The 25,871-nt window shown below is 35.2% G+C and overlaps 1 protein-coding gene across 1 annotated transcript in view; it reads right to left on the reverse strand.

Annotated features, from left to right (window-relative positions):
• Positions 1-25,871, reverse strand: part of SLF1 (SMC5-SMC6 complex localization factor 1) — a 76,043-nt gene that overhangs the window by 41,771 nt on the left and 8,401 nt on the right. Inside the window, exons 2-11 of the mRNA XM_082723962.1 lie at positions 25,119-25,232; positions 24,886-24,961; positions 23,513-23,753; positions 14,432-14,594; positions 7,799-7,942; positions 5,244-5,390; positions 4,259-4,405; positions 3,282-3,404; positions 1,427-1,480; positions 247-405 (exon numbers count right to left, since the gene is read on the reverse strand). Coding sequence (XP_082580088.1) covers positions 247-405; positions 1,427-1,480; positions 3,282-3,404; positions 4,259-4,405; positions 5,244-5,390; positions 7,799-7,942; positions 14,432-14,594; positions 23,513-23,753; positions 24,886-24,961; positions 25,119-25,232 — 1,368 coding nt within the window. The remainder of the gene's footprint in view (positions 1-246; positions 406-1,426; positions 1,481-3,281; positions 3,405-4,258; positions 4,406-5,243; positions 5,391-7,798; positions 7,943-14,431; positions 14,595-23,512; positions 23,754-24,885; positions 24,962-25,118; positions 25,233-25,871) is intronic.

Below are 25,871 nucleotides of genomic sequence, written 5' to 3' on the forward strand. Positions count from 1 at the left end.
ATACAAAATACACCAAAAAAAAAAAAAAAAAAAAACCAACAGAACCCCCCACACACAAAAAAACCAACCCCCCCCAAAAAAACCCCACAAAACCTAAAAAAGAAAGAAAGAAGAAATTGTAAGTGGGTACTGCATTTCCTATTAAAACAAGGGAAAAAATATTGAAAAGAGAAATTAACTGTAAATATATATAAAAAATGAGAATGTTCATATTTTAACATTCTCTTAAAGATTATAAACTCTTACCTGTAGAATGTTCTCTAGTAGAGCATGAAGAAGGCATACAGGGGGGATATAATGTGCTTGTAAAGAGGAAAGTTCCTCAATTGCTTCTTTAAAAAACTGCCCTTCTATGAGACTTTCAATTAAATTTAATATACCTCTAGGAAATTCAGCATTTTTTACCTAAAAAAAAAAAATAATAAAGATTCTATGATTCAAAGAAGAAACAAAAACTCTGGGAGTAAATTTTAAATTAGTAAGGAGATTTAAAATTTTCTCATTTGTAAAATGAAGGTAATTCCTGTCCTCACGACTTCATAGGATTGTTATATGATTCACAAAAGGATTATTTATACGAATGTGTTTTATAGCTACAGGGCACTACAAAAATATACATTATTACTTGATTTATGTATTATTCTCTGTTGCACCAAATAATAAGGGGAAATACTGTCACTAAAAGAAAATTTGAAAAGGCATTTGCAAAGTATGGCTGACAATGATGAGACCTTAGGCAGAGCTACAATTATACATAGTTCTTTAGGGGCAAAATTATTTCTTGGTTTTCTTTTAAACATATAAGCAAACTATATTCATTAAGATATACTAAATATATTAAGAAGTCATCAAGCACAATATTTGCTATAGTGTCACAGCGTCACTCTGAGGATGCCCATTATATAAACTCGAATAGTTCCATGAAATACATTTCCCTTGGTCAAAGTTTTGTTGTTTTTTTGGGGGGGGACGGGGGGGGTCAAAGTATTTTTAACAGCAAAAATAACTACATTAAACTAGAAGAGAATTAAAATACTCTGAAAGACTACATGAAACAAATCTTAAAGACTAGTGATACAAAGGAAATAATATACTTTTAAAAATATTATACTGAAACTTCCATCTAGAAGTAGTAATTATGAAAGTTACAAAATGTGTTAACAGTGGTACATAACTCATCCATGATGAGCACAAGGTAAGTTTTTAATTCTTGTTACCAGTTTGTACTACCATATATAATTTTTTTGGAGCTTTGATCAGAGTATTATTTTTCTTTTTCATTTCTGATTAGAGAAAGTACATTTCAAATTTGTTAGGAGGATCTGTTATGCAGACAACACATTCCTTTATATCAAAGTAACTAAAAACATCAAAACACAAAGCTTATTTTTTTGACTCCATCACCACCCTAGTCCAAGCCCCTTACCTCAATATTGTACACTGGTTGTTTATCTATTTTAATGCAGCTGTATCTGATAGCCTATAAAACAGCAACCATATTACCAAAATTAAGCATCTTTTTAGGTAGAAAATTACATTTCAGTGTACAAAAAATAAAACCTTAGGCAAACTTACATAATAGACTCAGGAACACTTTCATAGCCATAATTGATCTGATACTAATACACATTTACTCAGACTAGTATCTTCCACTATTTTCAAGTAATAGCACACTCATGTGTGTGAACATTGTCTATTTTCTCTTTCTAAACTAACTTAAAAAATAAAGTCATTTTCATTTTGAAGACCTGAGGTCTACTGTCCTTAGTATTTTAATAATTAGAAATATAAACAAGGAGAACATTTTGTATAAAAGTTCACAGAAGAAAAACATGTGGTCATGTTTTCTATATAATAACATGTGGAGTCTTCCTCTATTGTTTTAAAATACCTATAATTGTGTATTGACTTAAAAGATTATACTGGAAAAATATTTGTAACCAATAAAAAAAGAGACAATGTTCTGATTATATAAGGAGTTCTAGATACAATTATATAAAATAAGTTAATGGAAAACTGAAAAAGAATATAAGTAAGCAGGTGAGAAAGACAGAAACATATAAATGGCAAGTGAGGGTATAAAATATGTTCAAACTTACTACTGCCAAAAGAAATACAAATTAGAACAACGATAAAGCTCTGGCTTCCAGTTAGGATGTAGAAGCAAATACCCACAACCCTCTGGGTAAGGGAATGGAAAACAAAATCTTTACCCCTGGAAAAGGGAAAGAAAAGAACATGGTCCCAGATCATTAGCAATCCCCTACCACTGGGGGCAGGGCAAGATCACTGAGAAAGTCTCCCCACCCCCTCCAACCCTAAAGGGCTGCATAAGACTGAGGCTGACCCAGGACATCATAAAAGGGCCCCAATGTCAAATATCTGGCTAGCAAGCATTTTATTTTGCTTTCTAATTTTATTAATTTTTTTTTTTTTTTAACAGACGGAGAGAGAAAGAAAGCAAGAGGGAGGAAAAGAGGGGTAAGGGACAGAGGGAGAAGTAGGAGAAAAAAAATCTCTCTCTTGGATTGATCTCACAACCATAAGCCACAATCAAGAGTTAGGATGCTTAACAGACTGAGCCACCTAGGTGCCCCAAGCTAGCAAGCATTTTAGCACCAAGATACACAGTCTAGAGCCCCTAGACTGTGGGGACTGGACTGGATGGTCCAGTCAGTTAAGTGTCTGCCTCCGCTTAGGTCATGATTCCAGAGTCCTAGGATTGAGTCCCACATGGGGCTCCTTAACTCAGCAGGGAGCCTACTTCTCCCTTTTCCTCTGCTGCAACCCCTGCTTGTGCTCTCTCTTTGACAAATAAATAAAAACTTAAAAAAAAAATTAGCTATCATTGCTGGGTGCCTGGGTGGCTCAGTGGGTTAAGCCTCTGCCTTTGGCTCAGGTCATGATATCAGGGTCCTGGGATCGAGTCCTGCATCGGGCTCTCTGCTCTGCAGGGAGCCTGCTTCCTCCTCTCTCTTTCTCCCTGCCTACCTGCCTACTTGTGATCTCTGTCTGTCAAATAAATAAATAAAATCTTAAAAAAAAAAATACAGCAGTCTTAAATACCTAATTTATCTGTAGCTTCACTGAGCTATAAACAGCAGAGAATTCAGTTTATTTATTAAATGTACAAATACATTTCTGTACATAACAAATTAATAAATTGAGAAAAATTAAAGACACATTAAACATCATAATGAGTCATTACTGTTATTATTATATTTTGGTTCTACTAGAGAAGAATAGGAAACTATAGAAAATTTCAGTAGGCCAAGTGCTACCTGAGCTCTATATATGTGCTTCTTTAACTCATTTTTTATTTCAGCAATATCCACATCTGTCCTGACATCCTTGGCTTTTGATTCTTTGGCACGATCAGCAAAAACAGAACTCTTCATTTCTTTCTGCATACATGTAGAAGTATTTTAGACAGTGTATTAAAGACAATATTACCACAAATTTAAGTATCATAATAAACAACAGAATACAAGAAGAACACATTCATGCAGCATTAACTTCAACAAAGATCCTTGTAATCATTCTTTATAAAAATTATACAAGGAAATAAAGTTAAAAAAAAAGCAAATATTTTAATTTGGGAAGTTTTACCTAGGATAATTTTCCTTTCAATCCCAAACTTTCCTTTCCTCAACCCCGTTGTTGCTATGGTCACATATAACATGATTCATTATTTATTTACCTTTATCATTTTTCTGAAGATCCTTCTGGATATATGCATATAAACATGCTGTGGTTTAGATAAAATAAAGTTATACTCTAGAATAATTAACTCAAGAAGGATCCCAATCAAAAGACAAGCTATCTTATTAAAAATGATCTCTATTATACCAGGGAAGAACAAGACAAAAACTAAAATTTAGATTAGAATGCGTTACCCAAACTTCTTTACACATGTAGTCCTAAGGGATTTTTATTTTAGGAATTTTAGCCTCTGTTTTCAGAACCTTTATTTCTTTTTCATTTTTGTGACATTCAGGCAAATCATAATATATTTGAATATCCTGATTATTAATTCAGATTTCCTTGTGTATGCATGTAAAAAATACTGTCTTTATAAACTAAAGTTAATTACAACATTAGTTATGAGTATCACACCAGATCAACTGAAAACCATTTTTTTCAAGGGGTGCAGGTTATATTTGACACAGCAAGCAATTATAAAATAAGATGTTATGTCTAGATTATATTATGGAAGCCAAAGAAAATTAACTGTTTAGCTCAGCTTAGAAAGTTTTACCTGATCTCTATATATGTGCTTTCTTGAGGTACTTTTAAGTTTGTTATGTTCAAGGTCTTTCCTGGAATCTCTTTCATTTTCTTTTTTGCGTTTTTTCCTCAAAGTGTAACTCCTTTGAATATCTTCATCCCTTTTCTTTATTTCCTTCTACAAGTATTCAGAACACCATCAAATCTCAACAGGAATGACAGATGTTACAAAATCCAAAAAAACCCTCAAGAATATGACTTACAACACAAGTATACAATGTTAAAAAAATAGTTTTATCAAAAATGAAACCTCATCCATTGTTAAAGTTGGTATAAATTAGGGAAACATTTTGGAACACAGCTGGGCATTACATATTTCAACCTAGCAAATCCACCCTAAGGAATATATCCTAAATTAGACAAACTCTTGTATATGTGCACCAAGAGTCGTGTAAGAGAACGTTCACATTGTTCATGGCACAACTATTCATAACTGCAAAAACCAAGCAAGCAGACATAAACCAAGAAAATGAAACCCAAATTTACTTATATCAGTAAGTAAAATGGTTAAAGATATAGTTGCAAATAAATGGATTAAAGATTATATATGCCAGTAAAAAAAAAAAAAAGCATGACTATGAACACCATCAACTACAAAAAGTTCGTTAACAGGCAAAATTAAACAATATATTGCTAGAGATAAGGACACTGCCAGCAAAACTATAATGAAAAACAAGAAAACAACAAAAATGCCAAGATAGAGGTCACCCATGGGAAGAGAGATAACAAAGAGGATATAGTTTGGAGATGACACAGTAGGCTCTTAAACTAGTAATGCTCTATTTCTTAACCTAACTGGTGCATACATAACACTCTTTTAAAAATTGTACACAAATGCCTTATAAACATTTCTGTAAATGTAATTCAGAAGTAACAATGTTTTGAGTATCATTACATTTGATAGACTTAGAAAAGGGCTGAAAATTATAAATCATTTTTCATTTGGAAGGTCTCACCTGACTTTTGCATGTGTGCCTTCTTAAGGTATCTCTCATTTTAACAAGTTTCAAATCTCTACTGGAATCTCTGCATTTTTCTTTTTTGTGATGTTCAGTCAAAAGAGAACTAACATTAACATCTTCATCATGATTTTTCATTTCTTTCTACATGTATGGAAGAAAACTTCAATTAGACTGTGGATGAAACATAGCCTTAACACAACCAATGCAAGCCACAACAGAAAAACCCATTCAGGAAGGTAGGCTTTCTAAAACATACATACAAGATTAACTATAGTAAAGAGCCTTGAAATTGTATTACATCTTAGCTACACTAAAATGAAGCAGAGAAATGTAGATTTCTGTTCAGGAAGGTTTATATTGTGTTCACATATACATTTCATGTAGGTACTTTTATTAATCTTTCTTGGAATCTCTACTTTCTCCCCCCCTATTTGTCATACAATTAGTCAAAAACACAATTTGGTTATCTTCATTATTTTATTTTTCCAAAATTTCCAAAAAATTTTGAAGATTTTTATTAATTTACTTGAGAGATGGAGAGAGAGAGAGAGAAAGAGAGAGACCACAGAGGGAGAGAAGCAGACTCCCCACTGAGCAGAGAGCCCAATGGGGGGCTTGATCCCAGGACCCCGAGATCATGACCTGAGCCAAAGGCAGATGCTCAACCAACTGAGCCACGCAGGTGCTCCTATTTTTCCAAGTATTTCTAAAAATAGTTTTAGACGTAGACCAAATAGAATCTTGCGATTATTAGACATATCAGATAAAAACATCTCAAAAAATCTTTTTACAGGGGCACCTGGGTGGCTCAGTTGGTTGAGCAACTGCCTTCAGCTCAGGTCATGATACTGGAGTCCTGGGATCGAGTCCTACATCGGGATCCCAGCTCCATGGGGAGTTTAAGTCTCCTTCTGACCTTCTCCCCTCTCCCGCTCTCTCACTCTCTAATAAATAAATGAAAGCTTAAAAAAAAATCTTTTTACAGAACATAAAATTTTAATAAGGTTAAGGAGTATTAAAACCATATTGTTTACTCATTATACAAAGTTATATATGATTATATATCATACATATTATTAGTTACGGGCATACAATATAGTGATTCAACAATTCTATACATTACTCAGTGTTCATCATGGTAAGTGTACTCTTAATCCCCATCACCTACCTCATCCATCCCCCCTACTGTCCCTCAGGTGACCATCAGTTCTCTACGATTAGGTGTCTGATTTTTTTGTACAAAGAAACTGATTTTTAAAAATAGAAATTTGTACCTGAATTTTAGTGTTATACAACATAAACTGATGTATTTTCATAATTCCCATCTTTTGCATAATCTCCATTTGATTCTTTTTTCCATGTTAAAAAAAACACTTTATTTTAGTAACTCCCATCATTTTACATTCCTGAAAGTCCAAATTTTTATACTGTGGCTTATGACGCATTTTTCTCAGACAGATTAGCTCAAAAAGCCTCTTATTATGCTGGGTGGCTCAGTCTGTTAAAGGTCTGACTCTCAGTTGTTGACTCTTGGTTTCAGCTCAGGTGAGCTCAGGTCGTGATCTCAGAGTCACTGTGCACCTGCGGGAAATCTGCCAGTTTCCCTTTTCCTTCCCCTCTGCCCCTCCCCACCTCATGTGCCTTCTTTCACTCTCGAATAAATAAATCTTTAAAAAAATTTAGTTTTGGGCGCCTGGGTGGCTCAGTGAGTTAAAGCCTCTGCCTTCGGCTCAGGTCATAGTCCCAGGGTCCTGGGATAGAGGCCCACATGGGGGTGGGGGGTGTGTGTGTCTCTGCTCAGCAGGGAGCTTCCTCCTCTCTCTGCCTGCCACTCTGCCTACTTGTGATCTTTGTCTGTCAAATAAATAAATAAATCTTTAAAAAAAATATTTAGTTTAGACTAATAATACTAGGCCAGTGATCTGGTAAATCAAATAGTCTGTTTCATAAAGCACAGTATGAAATTGAGCATAATTAAACATTAGCTATTCTAGGGTAGAAGTAATAATGCCTTTTTTTGGTTGCCGCTATTTGAAAAGTTTTATACGAGAGCCACATACATGCTTTCTTAATCTACTTTTCATTGGTTCAAGTTCAAAGTCCTTCCTGTTTGTCTTCCTTATTAAATCAAAATAGAATTCATTTGTATCACTTAAAAATATTTGTTCAATATGCAGCAAAATACTAGACTTTAGGTCATGAATCATGAATATACATAATTGCTGAAAGAGAAGAATCCTTTATAAGAAATACATTTATGTTAAACATCAGGGGAATTAGAAGTAATTCTCATGTGTTGAAAATGCACTACACATTAGGAACTGTGTGTTCTTATATGCATATATGTGTTATTTCAATAAAAGTCTCAAAAACTGGGACATATGGCAATATCTTGAACAAGCTCAAATCACAGATAATAAAAACAGAGCTAGGTTCAAATACTAGCTCTGATTTCAAAATTCGTATAATTTCTACCATACGCTCCCCCCAAAATAATGATGCAAGAACCAGAAATGTACATTTTTTTATTTTTGCCCATAAAGTTTTACCTGGGTCCTACACATGGTCTCTTTTAAGGCACCTTTCATTTTAAGAAATCCCTTATCTTTCCAGAAATCTTTGTTTTTTTCCTGATTGCTGTGTTTATTCCAAACAGAATGGATCTGGGAATCTTCATCATTCTGAATTTCTTTCTGTATGTATATATAAATGGTTCAGACAATCAATTTAGTATAATAACAACACGTACTTTACATTATCCAACATTATCTAACTGCAAAAGAAGGTAAAATTCCTCCTCCTAAATAAAATTATTAAATGGTAGTAAATTCTTTCAAGGAAAATAATTCAAAACAAAGGTCCTGAATAACTAAGTGATTTCTGTGTATCTTCAAAAAATATAATGCTTTATTGGCCTAGTAACAATCAAGCCTTTTCATGAATAATCAAGAACAGAAATGTTTTACCTAGTTCCAGTCCAAGTTAAAAGTACAATATAGATAAAAATAAGTTTCAGATTAGATTACTTCTGATTATTTTTCAGGTTTTTACCGATAAGACTTCTAATCTGCAAGTCTACTACATACACAGAGGAAAAGAGGCCTAAAAGAATTCACAGCTCTTATTTTACTTGAATAGCAATAAACAATTACTTTTGCCTAACTCTTTATCAAATATTTAAATTTTTCTTGCCAAGAAAAACAAACTGAATTCATAAACCACCTACCAATGATGGTTAAGACATTTGCATATGTACCTATATATAGAATTCTAAAAGTTCAGCAAAATAAAGAGATGGAAGTAAAAATGAGTTCATGACATATACTACAATGCACTTAAGGAATGGTATTCAGAGATTCCTGATTTTTACAAAGAAATGAGAGAATCACTGTCCTCTAAGGGAACAGTTATGATATAAACTGAAATATGTAAGGCCTATGGTGTCATCTTTGGTTCCCTTTCACCTGTCCTGGGATTCCTATGTAGATGTGAGGGTCTTTTAGCAGACTGCAATCCTCCAATCAAAGAACAATTCCTGAGAGTACTTGATTAACTTTCTTTTTATTCAAGAAAGTAAAACTGAAAACTAAGAAAAATGAAGAACTTTCCTTCTTCCTATGCCAGGCATCAAAGAAAGAATTACTCTGAATGTACAAACCATAATTATTGTTAAGGACTACTTGAAGTGGGATAAAAGTGACTTTCTGGCTTTAAATTTAAAACTGATTAACAATGGGAGGATACATCCTTACAGCCCAGAGCATTAAGAAAGGTCTAAAATACAGAATGAATTAATCCTACATAGATTTCAGTAATCTAGTATGATCCAGTAAAGCAAAAGAACATTCCATTATCATTAACGAGGCAAGAACATACTATTTTCTAATCTTAGATCTATTTACTTATGTATCTATTTCAAGATGTTAGATATTGACCTGTGAAATAAAATGTACAAAGCAAGTACCTTACATAAATTAACTAACTAAAAACCATAACCTGACAAATGAGGAAATTTGGAAGCTTTTTATTTTTTATTTTTTATTTTTTTTAAAGATTTTATTTATTTATTTGACAGAGAGAGATTATAAGTAGCAGAGAGGCAGGCAGAGAGAGAGAGGAGGAAGCAGGCTCTCTGCTGAGCAGAGAGCCTGATGCGGGACTCGATCCCAGGACCCTGAGATCATGACCTGAGCCGAAGGCAGCGGCTTAACCCACTGAGCCACCCAGGCGCCCTGGAAGCTTTTTAGAATAATATATTTTTATAGAGTGAAATGATCAATATGTATTTTTCTCCAAATCACTAATACTTTAATTGAATACTTTAATGAAATATATAGGAAGTATTTTCTTTATCTGTAAATATTCATTGCTTATTCCTTATTTCTTTTAAAAAATTTTTATATTTTTTTTATTATTTCAAAGAGAGAGAGAGAGAGAGCACACAAGTGAGCAAACGTAAGAAGCAGACTCCCTCCTGAGTGGGGAGCCCAAGGTGGGGCTCGATCCCAGGACGCTGGGATCATGACCTGAGCCTAAGACAGATGCTTAAGCAACTGAGCCGCCCAGGCACCCCTCTTATTCCTCATTGTATAAATATTTCTTTGGTGCCAACTATATACTAGACACTGTGTTAAGTGTCTCCTATATGACCTACAAAAAAAAAAGGCCATGTCTAGTCTCTCTTATATAGTACAATTTGTGTTCCAAATAGATGACCAAAGCCTACTTATTCAGTAAATTATTCTATTGTCTAGGAGTAAAGTAGCACAGCGTGGCAATGACAGTCCGCCTGGCTTCTGATTCAGCTATTTGATGGGGTTTATTGTTTTACACTAGGTATAGAGAGACTTTTTACACTAGGTATAGAGAGACTATTGTTTTACACTAGGTATAGAGACCCAGGTATAAGTCCCTGGGTCTTATTCCTTGATTCAGCCATGGCATTCACCACACAATTCATGACACAGGATACAAAATCAGAGAGGTAAGCAAAGAGTGCTCTACATGGTTCTTTGCTAGTATCCATACCCTGATTCTTAAATGTATCTGAAGATCTTAAGATTTACTACTAGTTATGGCACTGTTAAAAGCATTAGGTATTTTTAACTACCCAGAAAGAGACCAGGTGAATATCAAGGTTACCTACTAATACCCCTACAAACCCAAGGTTACCTACTTATAACCAAATGTGTATAGGAAAGAGCAGTTAAGGAAATAAGTCTTAAATTTTTGGTCTGACACATGTCAGTTGCAGGAGCATGGGCAAATACTCGAAGCTTATTGTACTTCATTTGTACTTCATGTACTTCATTCCAACTATAAAATGAGGCTATAATACATACGCACAGGAATATGATGTTTTATAAAAGTAAGGTTAAGGGTATATAAGAGTGCCTGGCTGGCTCCATCGGGAGAGCATGCAACTCCTGACCTTGGGGTGTGAGTTCAAGCCTCATGTTGGGTACACAAAGAAAGGAAGAACAGAAGGGTGGGATGGAAAGAAAAGAAAGATAAGTAAACAGAGAGACTGATTAAGGGTGCATAATGCTTAGCAGAGAGAGCATGGCACATAGTAATCATTCAATAAATATTAGTCTACAATAACAGCTGTAATAGTTCTCACAACAACCAAAGTAAGATAGTATTAGCTTCTATGTACAAAGGAAGAAATTCAGTCTCAGGATAGAGGACTTTCCTGTGCTCAAAAAACTAATCAGTTATAAATCTGGGTCACAAATCAGTTGATCTGCCATTAAAAAAATGAATGTTTTCTTCTATCATTCCTACTATATTTAAGACTTTTCTGCAGTTCAATTTTAATTTTCTTTCTTAGGCAGACAGTCAAAAGAAGTTTTAAGTATTCCTAAGTATCCTCCTTTTTGGGGGAGCAAGGCCTTCCTTGGGCCAAACAATTGAGATATATTAGTCATTTGTTCCTCTACATTCCTTTACCTTACATTTGAATTTGCCAAAGCACAATACACACGAAATTAAGTTTCTGTGTTCTGTTTTCACCACGAAATAGTAAGCACCTTGAAGCCTAATATGTGCTCTTACTCATTTTGCCTAGTGCACAGCATCGTGCCTGGTACATCAAAAGCCTTCAATAAATATCTACAAACCTGAATTAAACAGATTCCTAATTCTGTTACTCAGGAGCTCTCTTAAAAAAAAAAAAAAAAGAGTATAAGCAAAAAAGTATAAGCAGGTTAAACAAAAGTTTTTTTAAACAATTGCTTGTTATTTTTAACTCCTTCATCTTACACGGCAATTCTCAGAAGATACTTCAGAATCCATCTAATGAGGAATGTGATATGCTATATGCCGAAATGGTAAAAGAAAAGAAACATATTACCATGAAGTTAACTATTTTCTTCTCAGAAGTTATCACAAAATGCTTTCCTTATTTGGAATGTAGTTATGAACTCCCAGCTGCCTAATCCAGAATTCATAAAACAATGTATTCTAAAACAAATGTAAGTTATAGAGTATCTGCTTTTACTTGATATACTACTGCTGCCCTCCAATATTTTAGCAACTGAATCTGAATGCCATTAAATTACTGCAATAAAATAAGACTATGGATAAAGTATATCATAGTTTATACTTTATTCATTTGTTTCCATAGAAAAAAAAAGAAAATTCAGATACTTTTACTAATCTAGTCAAGAATGGCTTTCATTCTATTAACAGTTAAACTGTTCAGATACGTAGATAACATAGGAGGCTTTTGGCAGCAAGTAATAGAAAACCAACTCAAAGTCATGTAAATAATATGGATGTTTTATTACCTCACAGCATGGTAATGTGGTCCAGTGCTAAGACAGGTTTCAGGGTTGGCTAAGTCTCTTGGCAAGGATTCACATTGTGTGTCTACATTTTGCTATCTACAGGGTTGGTTTCATCTTGAGGATGCTTACACCCTCATGGTCAAAAATTGGCTGATAGTAATAATTTAGATTACATTCTCCCATGTTCTTATCTAATAGGAGCCAGGCTGCCAGAGGCTATCTCTTCAGAAGGATGAAGAAACTTCCCAGAACTTCTTACATATTACTCTTCATGTCCCACAGATCAGAACTGATTGACATGCCCATTCCAAGACCCATCGTTGTCAAAGGCAACAAGATCATCTACAGTCCAAGCAGATCCATCCCCTGAAATAAGGTCTTATTTCCAATCTACATTGCTGCTACTCAGTACAGAAGGGTAACTACAGAACAATGTATTATATCTACTCTTGGAAGACTCAAAGAAACTTCATAATTTCTCTATTAATTTAACACAAAATGAGAACTCATGTGCCAGGCTTTATGCTAGATTATTCAGATATAACTATGGAAAAGAGAGGTATCATCCTCATGACATGGTCCTTTTGGTTTAGATGGGGAAAACAGATTTTAACCACGTAATCAGACAGTTGATTCCTTGAAGAGGCATCATTATAACTGGAATTTGAATGATGAAGAGAAGGCAGGCAGGCACAGAGGGTGAGAGTACTGGGGAGGACCTTTCCAGGGAGAAAAATTAGCTTTTGAGAAGACACTGAGATAGGAAGTAGCTTAGCCTGTTTAAGAAATTGGGAGAGGGGCGCCTGGGTGGCTCAGTGGGTTGAAGCCTCAGGTCATAGGGTCCTGGGATCGAGTCCCACATCGGGCTCTCTGCTCAGCAGGGAGCCTGCTTTCTCCTCTCTCTCTGCCTGCCTCTCTACCTACTTGTGATCTCTGTCTAATAAATATATAAAATCTTAAAAAAAAAAAAAAAGAAAAGAAATTGGGAGAAGGCAGTTTTATTATACTATAGTTGAGCACAGAAAAAAATTGAGCAGGATACACCTGAAAGGCAAGACTGACAAGAATTCTGTGGGGAACTTTAAAGCCATGTTGGAAGTTTAGGACTTTATCCTAAAAGCAATGGGAAGCCACTGGAGAGTTTAAGTAGGACAGTGACAAGATTAGAATTGTTTTACACAGAATATTTTGGATACTCTGAACGATGTAGAATAGATTAGAGAAGAAAAAGGTAAGAGTAATTAGTACACTATCAAGAGTTAAAAGGTAGAGAGCACTTAAGAGTCTATTTTAGGAGGACAGAGAAAAGATGATGAACTCAGTATGATGTTAATACAGGAAGAGGGAAGCACTGTGATTTGAATGGTATTTAAGATGATAAAATTAAGGGGACTTGATTGGCAAAATGTGGGGAATAAGGGAGAGGAAGGTTTCAAGGGTTATTAACAGGTCTCTACATAAGTTAGATAAAGGGTTATAGCATCTATTGAGATGGAAACATTTAAGGAGTCAGTTTTTCCTACAAGATCAAGGTGGCGTTTTTAAACATACTAAGGTTTCTCTACCTTGAGTGACCCTTCTTAAAAATTCTTTTATTTCCAGAGAATTTCTTCTAGGACTGTTCCCATTCAAACAACTTAAGTGGCCTTTGTACCAAATGGGAATAAGGAGGAAGAGGAACAGGACAGGAAAATATTTCTAAATCCTTACAAAAAAGATTTAGAAAGACTTATTTCTAAATCTTTTTTTTCCATGGGAAAAATACCTACATATTTGGTTCACTGCTACTTTATTTGTACTCTGACATAAAATGCTAAAATTAGTTTGTAGTAAATATCACTAAAACATAGAAAACTAAAATAGAGACTCAAAAATAAGACATTTTATATTCAACAAGCAAGCTTCTTCCATATTTATTAGAAATAATCTCAAATATTTAAATAATTGAAAGCAACTGCCTTTAAAAATATGTCACTTTAATTATAGCTGACCTTTGAAGAACATGGGGATTGGGGCACCAATACCCCCCCTCTGTCTAAAATCTACATATAACTTGTAGCCCTCCCCCAAAACTCAACAGCTTACTGTTGACCAGAAATCTTAGCGATAGCTGAAAAATGTATTTTATATATGGGTTACATACTCCATTCTTATAATAAGGTAAGCTTAAAAAAAGAAAATGTTACTGAGAAAATCATGAAAAGAGAATATATTGAGAGTATTGTTCTGAATTATTAGATCTGTTTATAAGTGGATGCATACAGTTCAAAGGTCAACTATACTTCTAATCACTGTATTTTTAAACTTTAGAACGCATTTTAATTTTTAACATATTTCACAGTATGGATATTCTATAAACACTAAAAATTGATTTTTACTTATTTTACTTACCTCTAAAAGAAAATCCCCTAGATACTGAATTGGATAAAATGGAGCCTTAAAATGGTCTTTTTCTTGCTCAGCCTTGATTCTTGCATTACTTGCAATCACATGAGTTATTCCACTTGGTGAACTTTTTGGTAAAATAACATTTGCTTTTCCAGCCTCCAGAACTCTAAATAAAAATGTAAAGAGTACAAAAAAAACTTAAAAAAAAAAAAAAAGCATATTCAGTCAAATTATCTAAATCAATTACTTCCTAGGAGTAGGCGTGGAACTTTCTGAAAGAATTAAGTCCCCCTGAGTTGAGTGCCATGGAGAATAACTACTGCAGTGATTTCTTAAATTATAACTTGCTCAGAGAAGATGTTAAAGAAATCACGCTCTTCTGTTTACCCATTTCTTGATATGGAAAGGCTTTTTAAGAATCAAGCATGTTGAATTTATTCCTTAAGGAAAAATCACCTCCATAAGCCAAAAGAATAATGAAAGAGGTTGAATGTAGCTACTTCAGAAGGCAACCACCTCCAAGGAAATCATTCTAAACTAAAGAAAAGGAACTACAGTTGCTAGAATTCTTATAAAAAAATTAATTCTTGATTAACTAACTTTTGACATCCCAAAAGTTTCATGAAAGTTCTGTGGCTGCTTAGGATTTAGAAAGTCACAAGAGAACACTATTATCACTTAACATTAAGAAAAAGCCAAATGATCTACAATATCTTAACTCTCCACAAACCCATCAGAGAGCAAAGGTAATAACCAAGCAAGGAACTTAACTTCCCTAAGAGTGATAATGATAAACCCCTTTGTGAAGAGACTGGATACTCAAAAAACTATTTCATTTTGCCAGGGTGCAGGAGAGAAGTAGCTATCATAAAAGTAGGTAAGACTGTAACAAATTTAAGGGCCAAAGGCAAGTACCATGATGATTTATAGTATCTGGGAGTTACTGACTCAAGGAAAGTTCGCCCTCACTTGAAACCTCTTTGCCTCAGTAGTCATGAAAAAGATTAAGGGCAGATAACATTCCCTACTGGGTAGCACAAGTGGGCCAGTGAGGACCAGCTGATCACCAAAAGATAGACATTAAACCTGGTCCACTTCCCTGGATCCTTCGCTCACATGAAGAAAATGTCCTAAGTTATTGGGGTAAGGTCTTAATATACTTTTAGAATCCAGGAAAAGATGCACTGCTTCTGTTGGGAGAACGTAAGTAAAATCTATGTGCCCTGAGAAAGGGACAGGAAAACCTCCTGCTGCATTGCCCAAAAAAGAGTATACCGTTTCTGGACGAGGGATAAAGGCAAAATCCATCTGTCCCTGGGCAAGCGGCAGAAGAAATGCCACTCAAACATAGGTTTCCGCATCAATACAAAGCAGAAATCTAACACTGGGGCAGAGGGTGGAAATGGTCTCTTGCCAAAACCCTGCCCACAGATACAAAGCAGAATTTGGCTGCCATGGGTAACTGAGACACAAGTACTGAGAAAGTGCCAACACCAGAGAACAAGAACACAAAGAATATTTAAGACTGAAGTCTACCAGCAGAACCAAAACATATCTTACTCTTAGCCTCAACCTAGAGAGGAGTAACAAGCAAGAAAGGAAGAGAATGACAAGACAGTCCTCCTATGACCCAGCCATGCAGGCATTATGGAAAGCTAACAGTGAAGCAAAAACATCGATTAAAAACCCCAAAAACGGGGGCGCCTGGGTGGCTCAGTGGGTTAAAGCCTCTGCCTTCGGCTCAGGTCATCTCAGGGTCCTGGGATCGAGCCCTGCATCGGGCTCTCTGCTTGGCGGGAAGCCTGCTTCCCCCTCTCTCTCTGCCTGCCTCTTTGCCTTCTTGTGGTCTCAGTCTGTCAAGTAAATAAATAAACTCTTAAAAAAAAAAAAAACAAAAAACCACACCCAAGAACCAGGCCATGCACAAAGAAACTGTACTCCACTGCAGGAGTAACCAGAAAGGATGCACTAAAGGTATCTATAGCACTAACAAAATCTAAAACCTGCCCCAAAACTGACAAGATTAACTCAACTAACAGCTTTACAGAAAAAAGTAAGCCCATTTTTGGACATAAATATTTATTTGAGCCTCCACTGATCTATATGTGGAATCTTACACATACAAGAAAACAATACAAGACATACACAAAAGAGAAGAAACCAAACCACTGTCAAGAGACAGAGGAATATAAAGCACATTTGCTAAAATTATCAGAAAGTGACTTTAACTATGACTGAAATGTTTGAAAATACAAAGGAAAAAAACTGAATAAACTGCATTAAGAGATCAGGAACTGAGTACATAAAAATGGTGGAAATAAAAGTTACACTATCAAAGAATAATCTCTTTGACAGGCTTAAGAATAGACTACATTCAACTAAGGATGGAATCAATGAACTTAATGATAGGTCAATAGAAATTACCCACCTGAAACAAAAAATGGGAAGAAAGTTAAAAACAAAACAAAACAGAACATACAGAAACTGTGGAAAAGAATTAATTTGCCTAAAACACAGGTAATAGAGCACAAGAAAAAGAAGACAATAGAATTTAAAACATAATGGCTGAGAATTTTCCATAATAAAAGATAAAAAGCCACATATCCAAGGTCAGAAACTCCATGCAAATAATACGAACAAATAAATAAAAGATAATACATAAGACACACACACATTTGGATACATTATCAAACTGCGAAAAACCACAGGTAATATCTTGGTTGTTGTTGTTTTTTTTAAGATTTTATTTATTTGTCAGAGAGAGATGACAAGTAGGCAGAGAGGCAGGCAGAGAGAGAGGGGGAAGCAGGCTCCCTGCCGAGCAAAGAGCCTGATGCGGGGCTCGATCTCAGGACTCTGGGAACATGACCTGAGCCAAAGGCAGAGGCTTTAACCCACTGAGCCAGCCAGGCGCCGCAATATCTTGCTTTTAAGATTTTAATTTCCAATTGATCATTACTAGCATATAAAAAATAGTAATTTTTATGTAGTGACTTATTACTCTGCCATCCTGCTGAAATCAATAATTACTTCTAATAGCTTTTCCAGATAAATTACTTAGTATTTAGCCATATCTTTTGGAAATAAAGAGAATTACTTTATTTCTTTCTATCTAATTCTATGTTTCTTATTTATTTTCTTTGCCTTATTGTACTATCTAGTACCTCTAGTAAAATCCTCAATAGAAAAGGTCAGAGTGCAGAGCACCTGGGTTGCTTAGTCAGTTAAGTGTCCAACTATTGATTTCAGCACAGGTCATGACCTCAGTGTCTTGAGATTGAACCCCATGCCAGGCTCTGCGCCGGGGATGGAGCCTGCTTAAGATCCCTACCCTCAAGTCCCCCCTTGTTTTCTCTAAAAAAGAAATGGTTAGAGTGAGCAACCATTTCTTAATTCCTAATTATGGAAGAAAAAAAAAATCCATGATATTAAATTTATCTATTTTACAGTTGTCAGTCGCTCAGACTGAAGACACAAAAACTCTTAAAAATATTTGCAGATAGAATATGCAATTATTAAAAATGGTAATATATCATGATGAAGTACAGTTTATCTCAGGAATACAAGTTTGGTTTAACGTTTAAAATTGATCAAGATAATTTACCATATTAACAGAATAAAGGAGAGGAGCCAATAATCTCAACAGATGCACATAAAAACATTCCAAGCAATCAGTCCATTTATAATTGCATCCCAAAACATGAAGTGCCTATTATTAAACTTGGCAAAATATGTACTAGATTTATATAGTGAAAACTAACACATTAATGGCAGAAATTAAAGACCTGAAGAGATAAGGAGTCTATAAATAGGACAACTTGACATTGTTAAGACCTCAATTCTCCTCAATTTGACCTATTCATTCAATACAATTGCAATCAAAACCTGAGTTTGCTTTGTTGTAGAAATTGACATGGTGGTTATAAAACATATATGGAAATATAGAAATTCCAGAACCACCAAAACAGTTTTGAACAACACAAAGTTAGGAGGCTCACCCAACCTATAAGATTTCAACACTCATTATAAAACTATAGTAACCAAAACTATGTGCTTTTATTAGTGTAAGGTAGACAGATACCAATGCAGTAAGAAGCCCAGAAATAGACCACACAAATATACTCAAGTGATTTTTGGACAATAGCACCAAAGTAATTGCATAGCAATTGAAATCTTGCACATTGCTAGGAGGAAATGTAAAATAGTACAACTACTTCAGAAAACAGTTTGGCATTTCCTTATAATGTTAAATACATAACTGCCATCTGAGCCAGAAATTTCATTCTTGGTATTTACCCGAGAAAGAGAAAAACAAATATACATGAAGACTTGTACTCAAATATTCATAGCAGCTTTATTTATATTAGCATAAGAGAAAAAAAACCCCAAAAAACGAAAACAAAAAACAAATGTCTATCAATGGGTGAATAAACAGTGATATATCTGCAAAATGGAGTACTACTCAGCAAGAACAAGGAATAGACTCCTAAAAACACACAATAACCTGGATGAATCTCAGAAGTAATGAGTTAAGCAAATGAACTATATCAAAGGAGTATATACAGAATAATTCCACTTACATGAACATTAAAGAAAAGATAAATCTATTGTATGGTGACAGAAAGAAAATCAATGGTTGTCTTGTATTGGTAGGCACTAGTAAATGTGTAATGACAAGAACATCGTAAGATTACATAAATGCTGGAGGAGGAGTCAAGATGGTGGAGAAATAGCAGGCTGAGATGACATCAGGGAACAGGAGATCAGCTAGATAGCTTATCTAACCATTGCTAACACCTACAAATCCAACAGGAAATTGAAAAGAAGAGCAACAATTCTAGAAACAGAAAATCGATCACTTCTGAAAGGCAGGACCTGCGGAGAAGTGAATCCAAAGTGACGGGAAGATAGACCGCAGGGGGAGGGGCCGGCTCCCTGCAAGCGGCAGAGCAACGGAGCACAAAATCAGGACTTTTAAAAGTCTGCTCCACGGAGGGACATCGCTCCAGAGGCTAAACCGGGGGGAAGCCCACATGGGGTCAGCATAACCCCACGTCCCGCAGGGTCACAGAAGGACTGGGGATGCCTGAGTGTCGCAGAGCTCAGAGGTATTAGAGCAGGGAAGCTGGCTACAGCAACAAAGCCAAGGAGTGAGCTCTCAGCTCGGGCTGACCTTGAACTGGTTGCAGGCTGGGTGAGCTTGGAGCGCGGCCGGAGGTCACGGAGACAGAAGCGACTGGGCGCTTTTCTCCAAGTGTGACCCATTGAGCACTTTCCTCCAAGCGCAATCAGAGGCCAGGGAGAGGGGGGCAGTTGGGCGCTTTTCTCTGAAGGCGCACTGAGGAGTGAGAACCTGAGCTCTGGCTCCTCTGGGCCTGAGATTGGGAGGCCGCCATCTTCATTCCTGTCCTCTGGAACTCTACGGAAAGCGCTCAGGGAACAAAAGCTTCCGAAAGCAAACCCCAGCGGATTACTCAGCCCGGCCCCTGGTAAGGACAGTGCAATTCCACCTGGGGCAGACACTAGAGAATCGCTACAACAGGCCCCTCCCCCAGAAGATCAACAAGAAACCCAGCCAAGACCAACTTCACTCACCCAGGAGAACAGTGAAATTGCAGAGGACGAGAAAGCAAATCTTAACTGGACGAAATGACAAGGCGGAAAAACTCACCACAAAAAAAAGAACAAGAGGTAGTACCAAAGGCTAGGGACCTAATCAATACAGACATTGCTAATATGACAGATCTAGAGTTCAGAATGACGATTCTTAAGGTTCTAGCCAGGCTCAAAAAAGGCATAGATAATATTAGAGAAACCCTCTCCGGAGAGATAAAAACCCTATTTGGAAAAATAAAAGAACTAAAATCTAACCATGTTGAAATAAAAAAGCTATTAATGAAGTACAATAAAAAATGGAGGCTTTTACTGCTAGGATAAATGAGGCAGAAGAAAGAATTAGTGACATAGAAGACCAAATGACAGAGAATAAAGAAGCTGAGCAAAAGAGAGACAAATACTGGACCACGAGGAGAGAATTCGAGAGATAAGTGACACCATAAGATGACACAACATTAGAATAATTGGGATTCCAGAAGAAGAAAAAAGAGAGAGGGGAGCAGAAGGTATATTGGAGAGAATTATTGTAGAGAATTTCCCTAATATGGCAAAGGGAACAAACATCAAAATCCAGGAGATGCTAAGAATGCCCCTCAAAATCAATAAAAATAGGTCCACACCTCGTCACCTGATAGTAAAATTTACAAGTCTTAGTGACTAAGAGAAAATCCTGAAAGCAGCCTGAGAAAAGTCTGTAACATACAAGGGTAAAAACATTAGATTGGCAGCAGACCTAACCACAGACACCTGGTAGGCCAGAAAGAACTGGCATGATATATTCAGAGCACTAAACGAGAAAAACATGCAGCCAAGAATACTATATCCAGCTAGGCTATCATTGAAAATAGAAGGAGAGATTAAAAGCTTCCAGGACAAACAAAAACTGAAAGAATTTGCAAACACCAAACCAGCTCTACAGAAAATATTGAAAGGGGTCCTCTAAGCAAAGAGAAAGCCTAAAAGTAGTAGATCAGAAAGAAATAGAGACAATATACACTAACAGTCACCTTACAGGCAACACAATGGCACTAAATTCATCTCTCTCAATAGTTACCCTGAATATTAAGGGGCTAAATGCCCCAATCAAAAGACACAGGATATCACAATGGATAAAAAACCAAAACCCATCAAGAAGAAACTCATTTTAGACCCAAAGACACCTCCAGATTTAAAGTGAGGGGGTGGAAAACAATTTACCATGCTAATGGACATCAGAAGAAAGCAGGGGTGGCAATCCTTATATCAGATCAATTAGATTTAAACCAAAGACTACAATAAGAGATGAGGAAGGACACTATATCATACTCAAAGGGTCTGCCCAACAAGAAAACCTAACAATTTTAAATATCTATGCCTCTAACATGGGAGCAGCCAACTATAAAAACCAATTAATAAAAAAATCAAAGAAATACATTGACAATAATATAATAATAGTAGGGGACCTTAACACTCCCCTCACTGAAATGGACAGATCATCTAAGCAAAAGATCAACAAGGAAATAAAGGCCTTAAATGACACACTGGACCAGATGGACATCACAAATATATTCAGAACATTCCATCCCAAAGCAACAGAATATACATTCTTCTCTAGTGCACATGGAACATTCTCCAGAATAGATCAGATCCTGGAACATAAATCAGGTCTCATCCGGTATCAAAAGATTGTGATCATTCCCTTCATATTTTCAGACCACAGTGCTCTGAAGCTAGAACTCAATCACAAGAGGAAATTTGGAAAGAACCCAAATACATGGAAACTAAACAACATCCTTCTAAAAAATGAATGGGTCAAACAGGAAATTAAAAAAGAATTGAAAAAATTCATGGAAACAAATGATAATGAAAACACAACGGTTCAAAATCTGTGGGACACAACAAAGGCAGTCCTGAGAGGAAAATATATAGCGGTACAAGCCTTTCTCAAGAAACAAGAAAGGTCTCAGGTACACAACCTAACCCTACACCTAAAGGAGCTGGAGAAAGAACAAGAAAGAAACCCTAAGCCCAGCAGGAGAAGAGAAATCATAAAGATCAGAGCAGAAATCAATGAAATAGAAACTAAAAAAACAACAGAACAAATCAACAAAACTAAGAGCTGGTTCTTTGAAAGAATTAATCAGTTTGACAAACCCCTGGCCAGACTTATCAAAAAGAAAAGAGAAAGGACCTAAATAAATAAAATCATGAATGAAAGAGGAGAGATCACAACCAACATCAAAGAAATACAAACAATTATAAGAACATACTATAAGCAACTCTACACCAACAAATTCGAGTTTCTGGAAGAAATGGATACATTTCTAGAGACATATAAACTACCATAACTGAACCAGAAAGAAACAGAAAACATGATGAGTGCTGTGAAAAGTGAAAACCAGCGATTCACAGACCTGCACCCCTGGGGATAAAAATACACTATATGTTTACTTAAAAAAAAAAAATTTTTTTAATTAAAAAAAAAAAGAAGTAATGAAATACTGGCACATGATACAATATGCATGAACCATAAAAATATTATGTGAAGTAGCCTCAAATATGCAAAAGACCACATTTTGTATGACTCTGTTTAAATGAAATGTCCAGAAAAGGCAAATCCCTAGAGACGGAAAACACATCTCTGGTTCCTCAGTTTGAGGGTAGGTGCAAGATTTAATGGAATTCAAGCATAATGGGACTTTTGGGAGTGACGGAAATACCTAAAGCTCACTTGTGTTGATGACTGCACAACTCCATACATTTACTAAAATCATTAAATTGTACCCTTAAAATATGAACGTTATTTTCCAAATTACATCCCAATAAAATTGGTTACAAAGTGGAAAAAAAAAAGATTACATAAATGTTGCAGATCTTTACTGTAGTGTGGGGGTGGTAAAACAAGTATATAAATTTGTTCAAATTTATCAAAATGTATAGTTAAAATATGCGCATTTGACTTGCCTATAAATTATACTTCTATAAAGGTGACAAAGGGCCTTTGCAGCCCCCTAAAAGTCATTGCAGTCTCAGAATATAGTTTACCAAATAATAATTATTTTAAAAATATGATGTAAAAGTTAGAAAGAAATGAAATAATGAAGAAAGCATTATGAATCATTAAGACAGCACCATATGAATCGGGAAAAAAAGGCTTTGTGATAAATACTTATCAAAATTTTAAATTGCTTCAAAAATGAAAACAAAAATCTTCCAAGTTTTTAAAATTTTTCTTGAGTTAGCCAAAAGAATTAACATGGAAAGTTAAACAGAGACCCAAGAATAATTTAAAGCAATACTATAAAGTAGATCTTATTTTATTAGACAAATATACTTAATTAAGTACAGAATCACTTAACTCAGAGATTAGAGCAAATCACCATGGCTCATTTGGATGAAATCAGTAATTTTAAAGAAAGACAGGTATTCAAGCAAACCAAAAATTTTTTTTTCTTTTCATTGCTTAGCTTTTATGAGATCTCATCTTACCTTACAAGAGAATCACTTCGTTTATCAGCTCTAACAAGAAGAACAACTTTCCACCTGTGGAAGGCTCCAGGGGCACCAGTGCGTTTCAGTTCTTCACGCCATCTTTTAGGTGCAGATTGCATTTGAGGAGAATAATGGGAGTCCTTTTCAATTTTGTAGCCCCATTCGTAAGTTGTTTCATCAAGCCATCTGCCACTTTTGGCACTATGAATTATGTAGTCCTTAGTTAGTACCCACTTTCCTAGAAAGTAAATCAACTGTCAGTCATAGAAGAATTTTGGTTCTAATGAATGCTCAACAATAAAGACCAAATATCAAGTAAAGTTTGACCTTCATCATCATGAGATTCTTAGGCTACAATGCTAATATTATCTTGGGATTATGTTTTTCCCCCCAAATTTCTGGTAGAGGTCTATGATGTCACTGAACATTGTATGTAACCTTTCCCATAATGACTCTAAATCTAAATGTTCCTAAATACAAATTTAAGACTTACTAAAATAAATGTGGTATTACTAAAGCTATGTCTACTATTATAGTTTTGGCTGAGATTTATATATTATTCTTCTTATGCTAACAACTGTAATTATGTTTATACAATGTTATATTTTATAAAACAAGTTTATTGAGCTAGGGAATTTTTCAGAATATCTAATAACATTTGTAGTTCCTTTATCTGGGAATCGCTAATTTTTCTCAAGCAGGGACAATATATGTTTTCCTTTGTGGAGATAATAATAAATCCAAGTATCTTTCTGGCATATTACTCTAAAAAATAACAAATTTACTGCATTAAACATATACACATATTTTTGGACAAACAGTGAACTAATGATATGCTAGCTCAATCACAGTAGAAGAAATTATAAAAAAACATCAAGGGTGACAGAGAGGGGAAGACACTAAATTCTAATCTGGGTTTATGGAATTTAAAAATCTTAGAAAAACACAATAGGGTGATCACTGCTTCATAGCATGTATGGGAAGGGATACAGTAGAAGGAGAACAAAAACAGGTTCTTTTCAATGACAGATCAAAGAAAACACATTTGCTGAGAACAGCTGAGATATTGACAAAAGCATTTTTTTTTGAGGGGGGCATTGTTGTTTTTCTGATATAAAATACTTACATTAAATCTTTGGTTGAGTAAGTATTCCTGCCTCATTGGCACGTTTTCATGTGTTACAAAGTTTTACTTAGAAAACTTAGACAAAAAATTCATAACAAATATTTTCAGAAATATATTCAGATAAAACCACATTTATGTTTGATATAGTAATAATACTATCTATCTTCAGGAGATTAAGGTACTTCTTTTTTAACATGAAGGCTTTTTTTTTTTTTTCCCCAAAGGAGAAAGGTAGTTAATTTACCTGCTGCACAAGCTGCTAAAAACTTTTCACTCTTACACAGGCGTTCAGCTATAAGATGTGTACAATTTTTGTACTTCTAGAAGGAAAAATGCAAATGAAAAAAATGTTACTAAGGTAAGATTTCCTTTACAGCACATTTACCTTATTCTTATATTAAGAGGGTATTTTATCATTCTTGGACCAGTATTATTTTTCAAGTCTATCTTGAATATTTTATAAGTTTTTGTACTCACCTCACTCTTAATAAAAGTGCAATCTAGTTTTAAAAGCAATTTGCCTAGAGCTTCCTTTTCTTCCATCTTAAATCCTGTCATTTGGATGATATGCTTTGGAGCACCATCTTCCATCTAACATAAATACACATAAATAAGATAACACATGTTAAAGGTAATATTCACAGGATTGACATTTTTTCTTAACAATGAGTATTAAAAGTTAAAAAAAAATTTAATGAATTAAACATATAAGGCTTTATTGTAAATACCAATGTTAAGACTGCCTATTTGTAACAGAAATTGGTTTATCAGGTTATCTTCCCAGAGTGCCTGGGTGGCTCAGTCAGTTAAGCGGCCAACTCTATTTCAGCTCAGGTCATGATCTCTTAGAGTCCTGGGATTGAGCCCTGAGTTGGGCTCCCCACTCAGCGGTGACCCTCCTTGAGGATTTTCTCTCTCCCTCTGCCCTATAACTCACATGCTCTCTTTCTCTCTCAGAAATTAATAAAACTTAAAAAAAAAATAATAATAAAGTTATCTTCCCAAAATGTGACTGTAGAGAGATTTTTTTGGTGGTTTGAAAATTGAATGTTTGTATTCCTGTTACTTGACACTAAAACGCACTGATGAAACAATTCTTCAGAAAGGATTATTTACAGAAATATTAGCATAGTGATACTAAATTCATTTTAAAAGAACCTTTTTGCTAAGAGCTTCTGAAACAAGTACACTGTGGACAATGAAACCTAATCAAATTTTATAACAATTTTT

The sequence above is a fragment of the Mustela nivalis genome, assembly GCF_964662115.1.
Source record: "Mustela nivalis genome assembly, chromosome: 3".
Lineage (NCBI taxonomy): Eukaryota > Metazoa > Chordata > Mammalia > Carnivora > Mustelidae > Mustela > Mustela nivalis.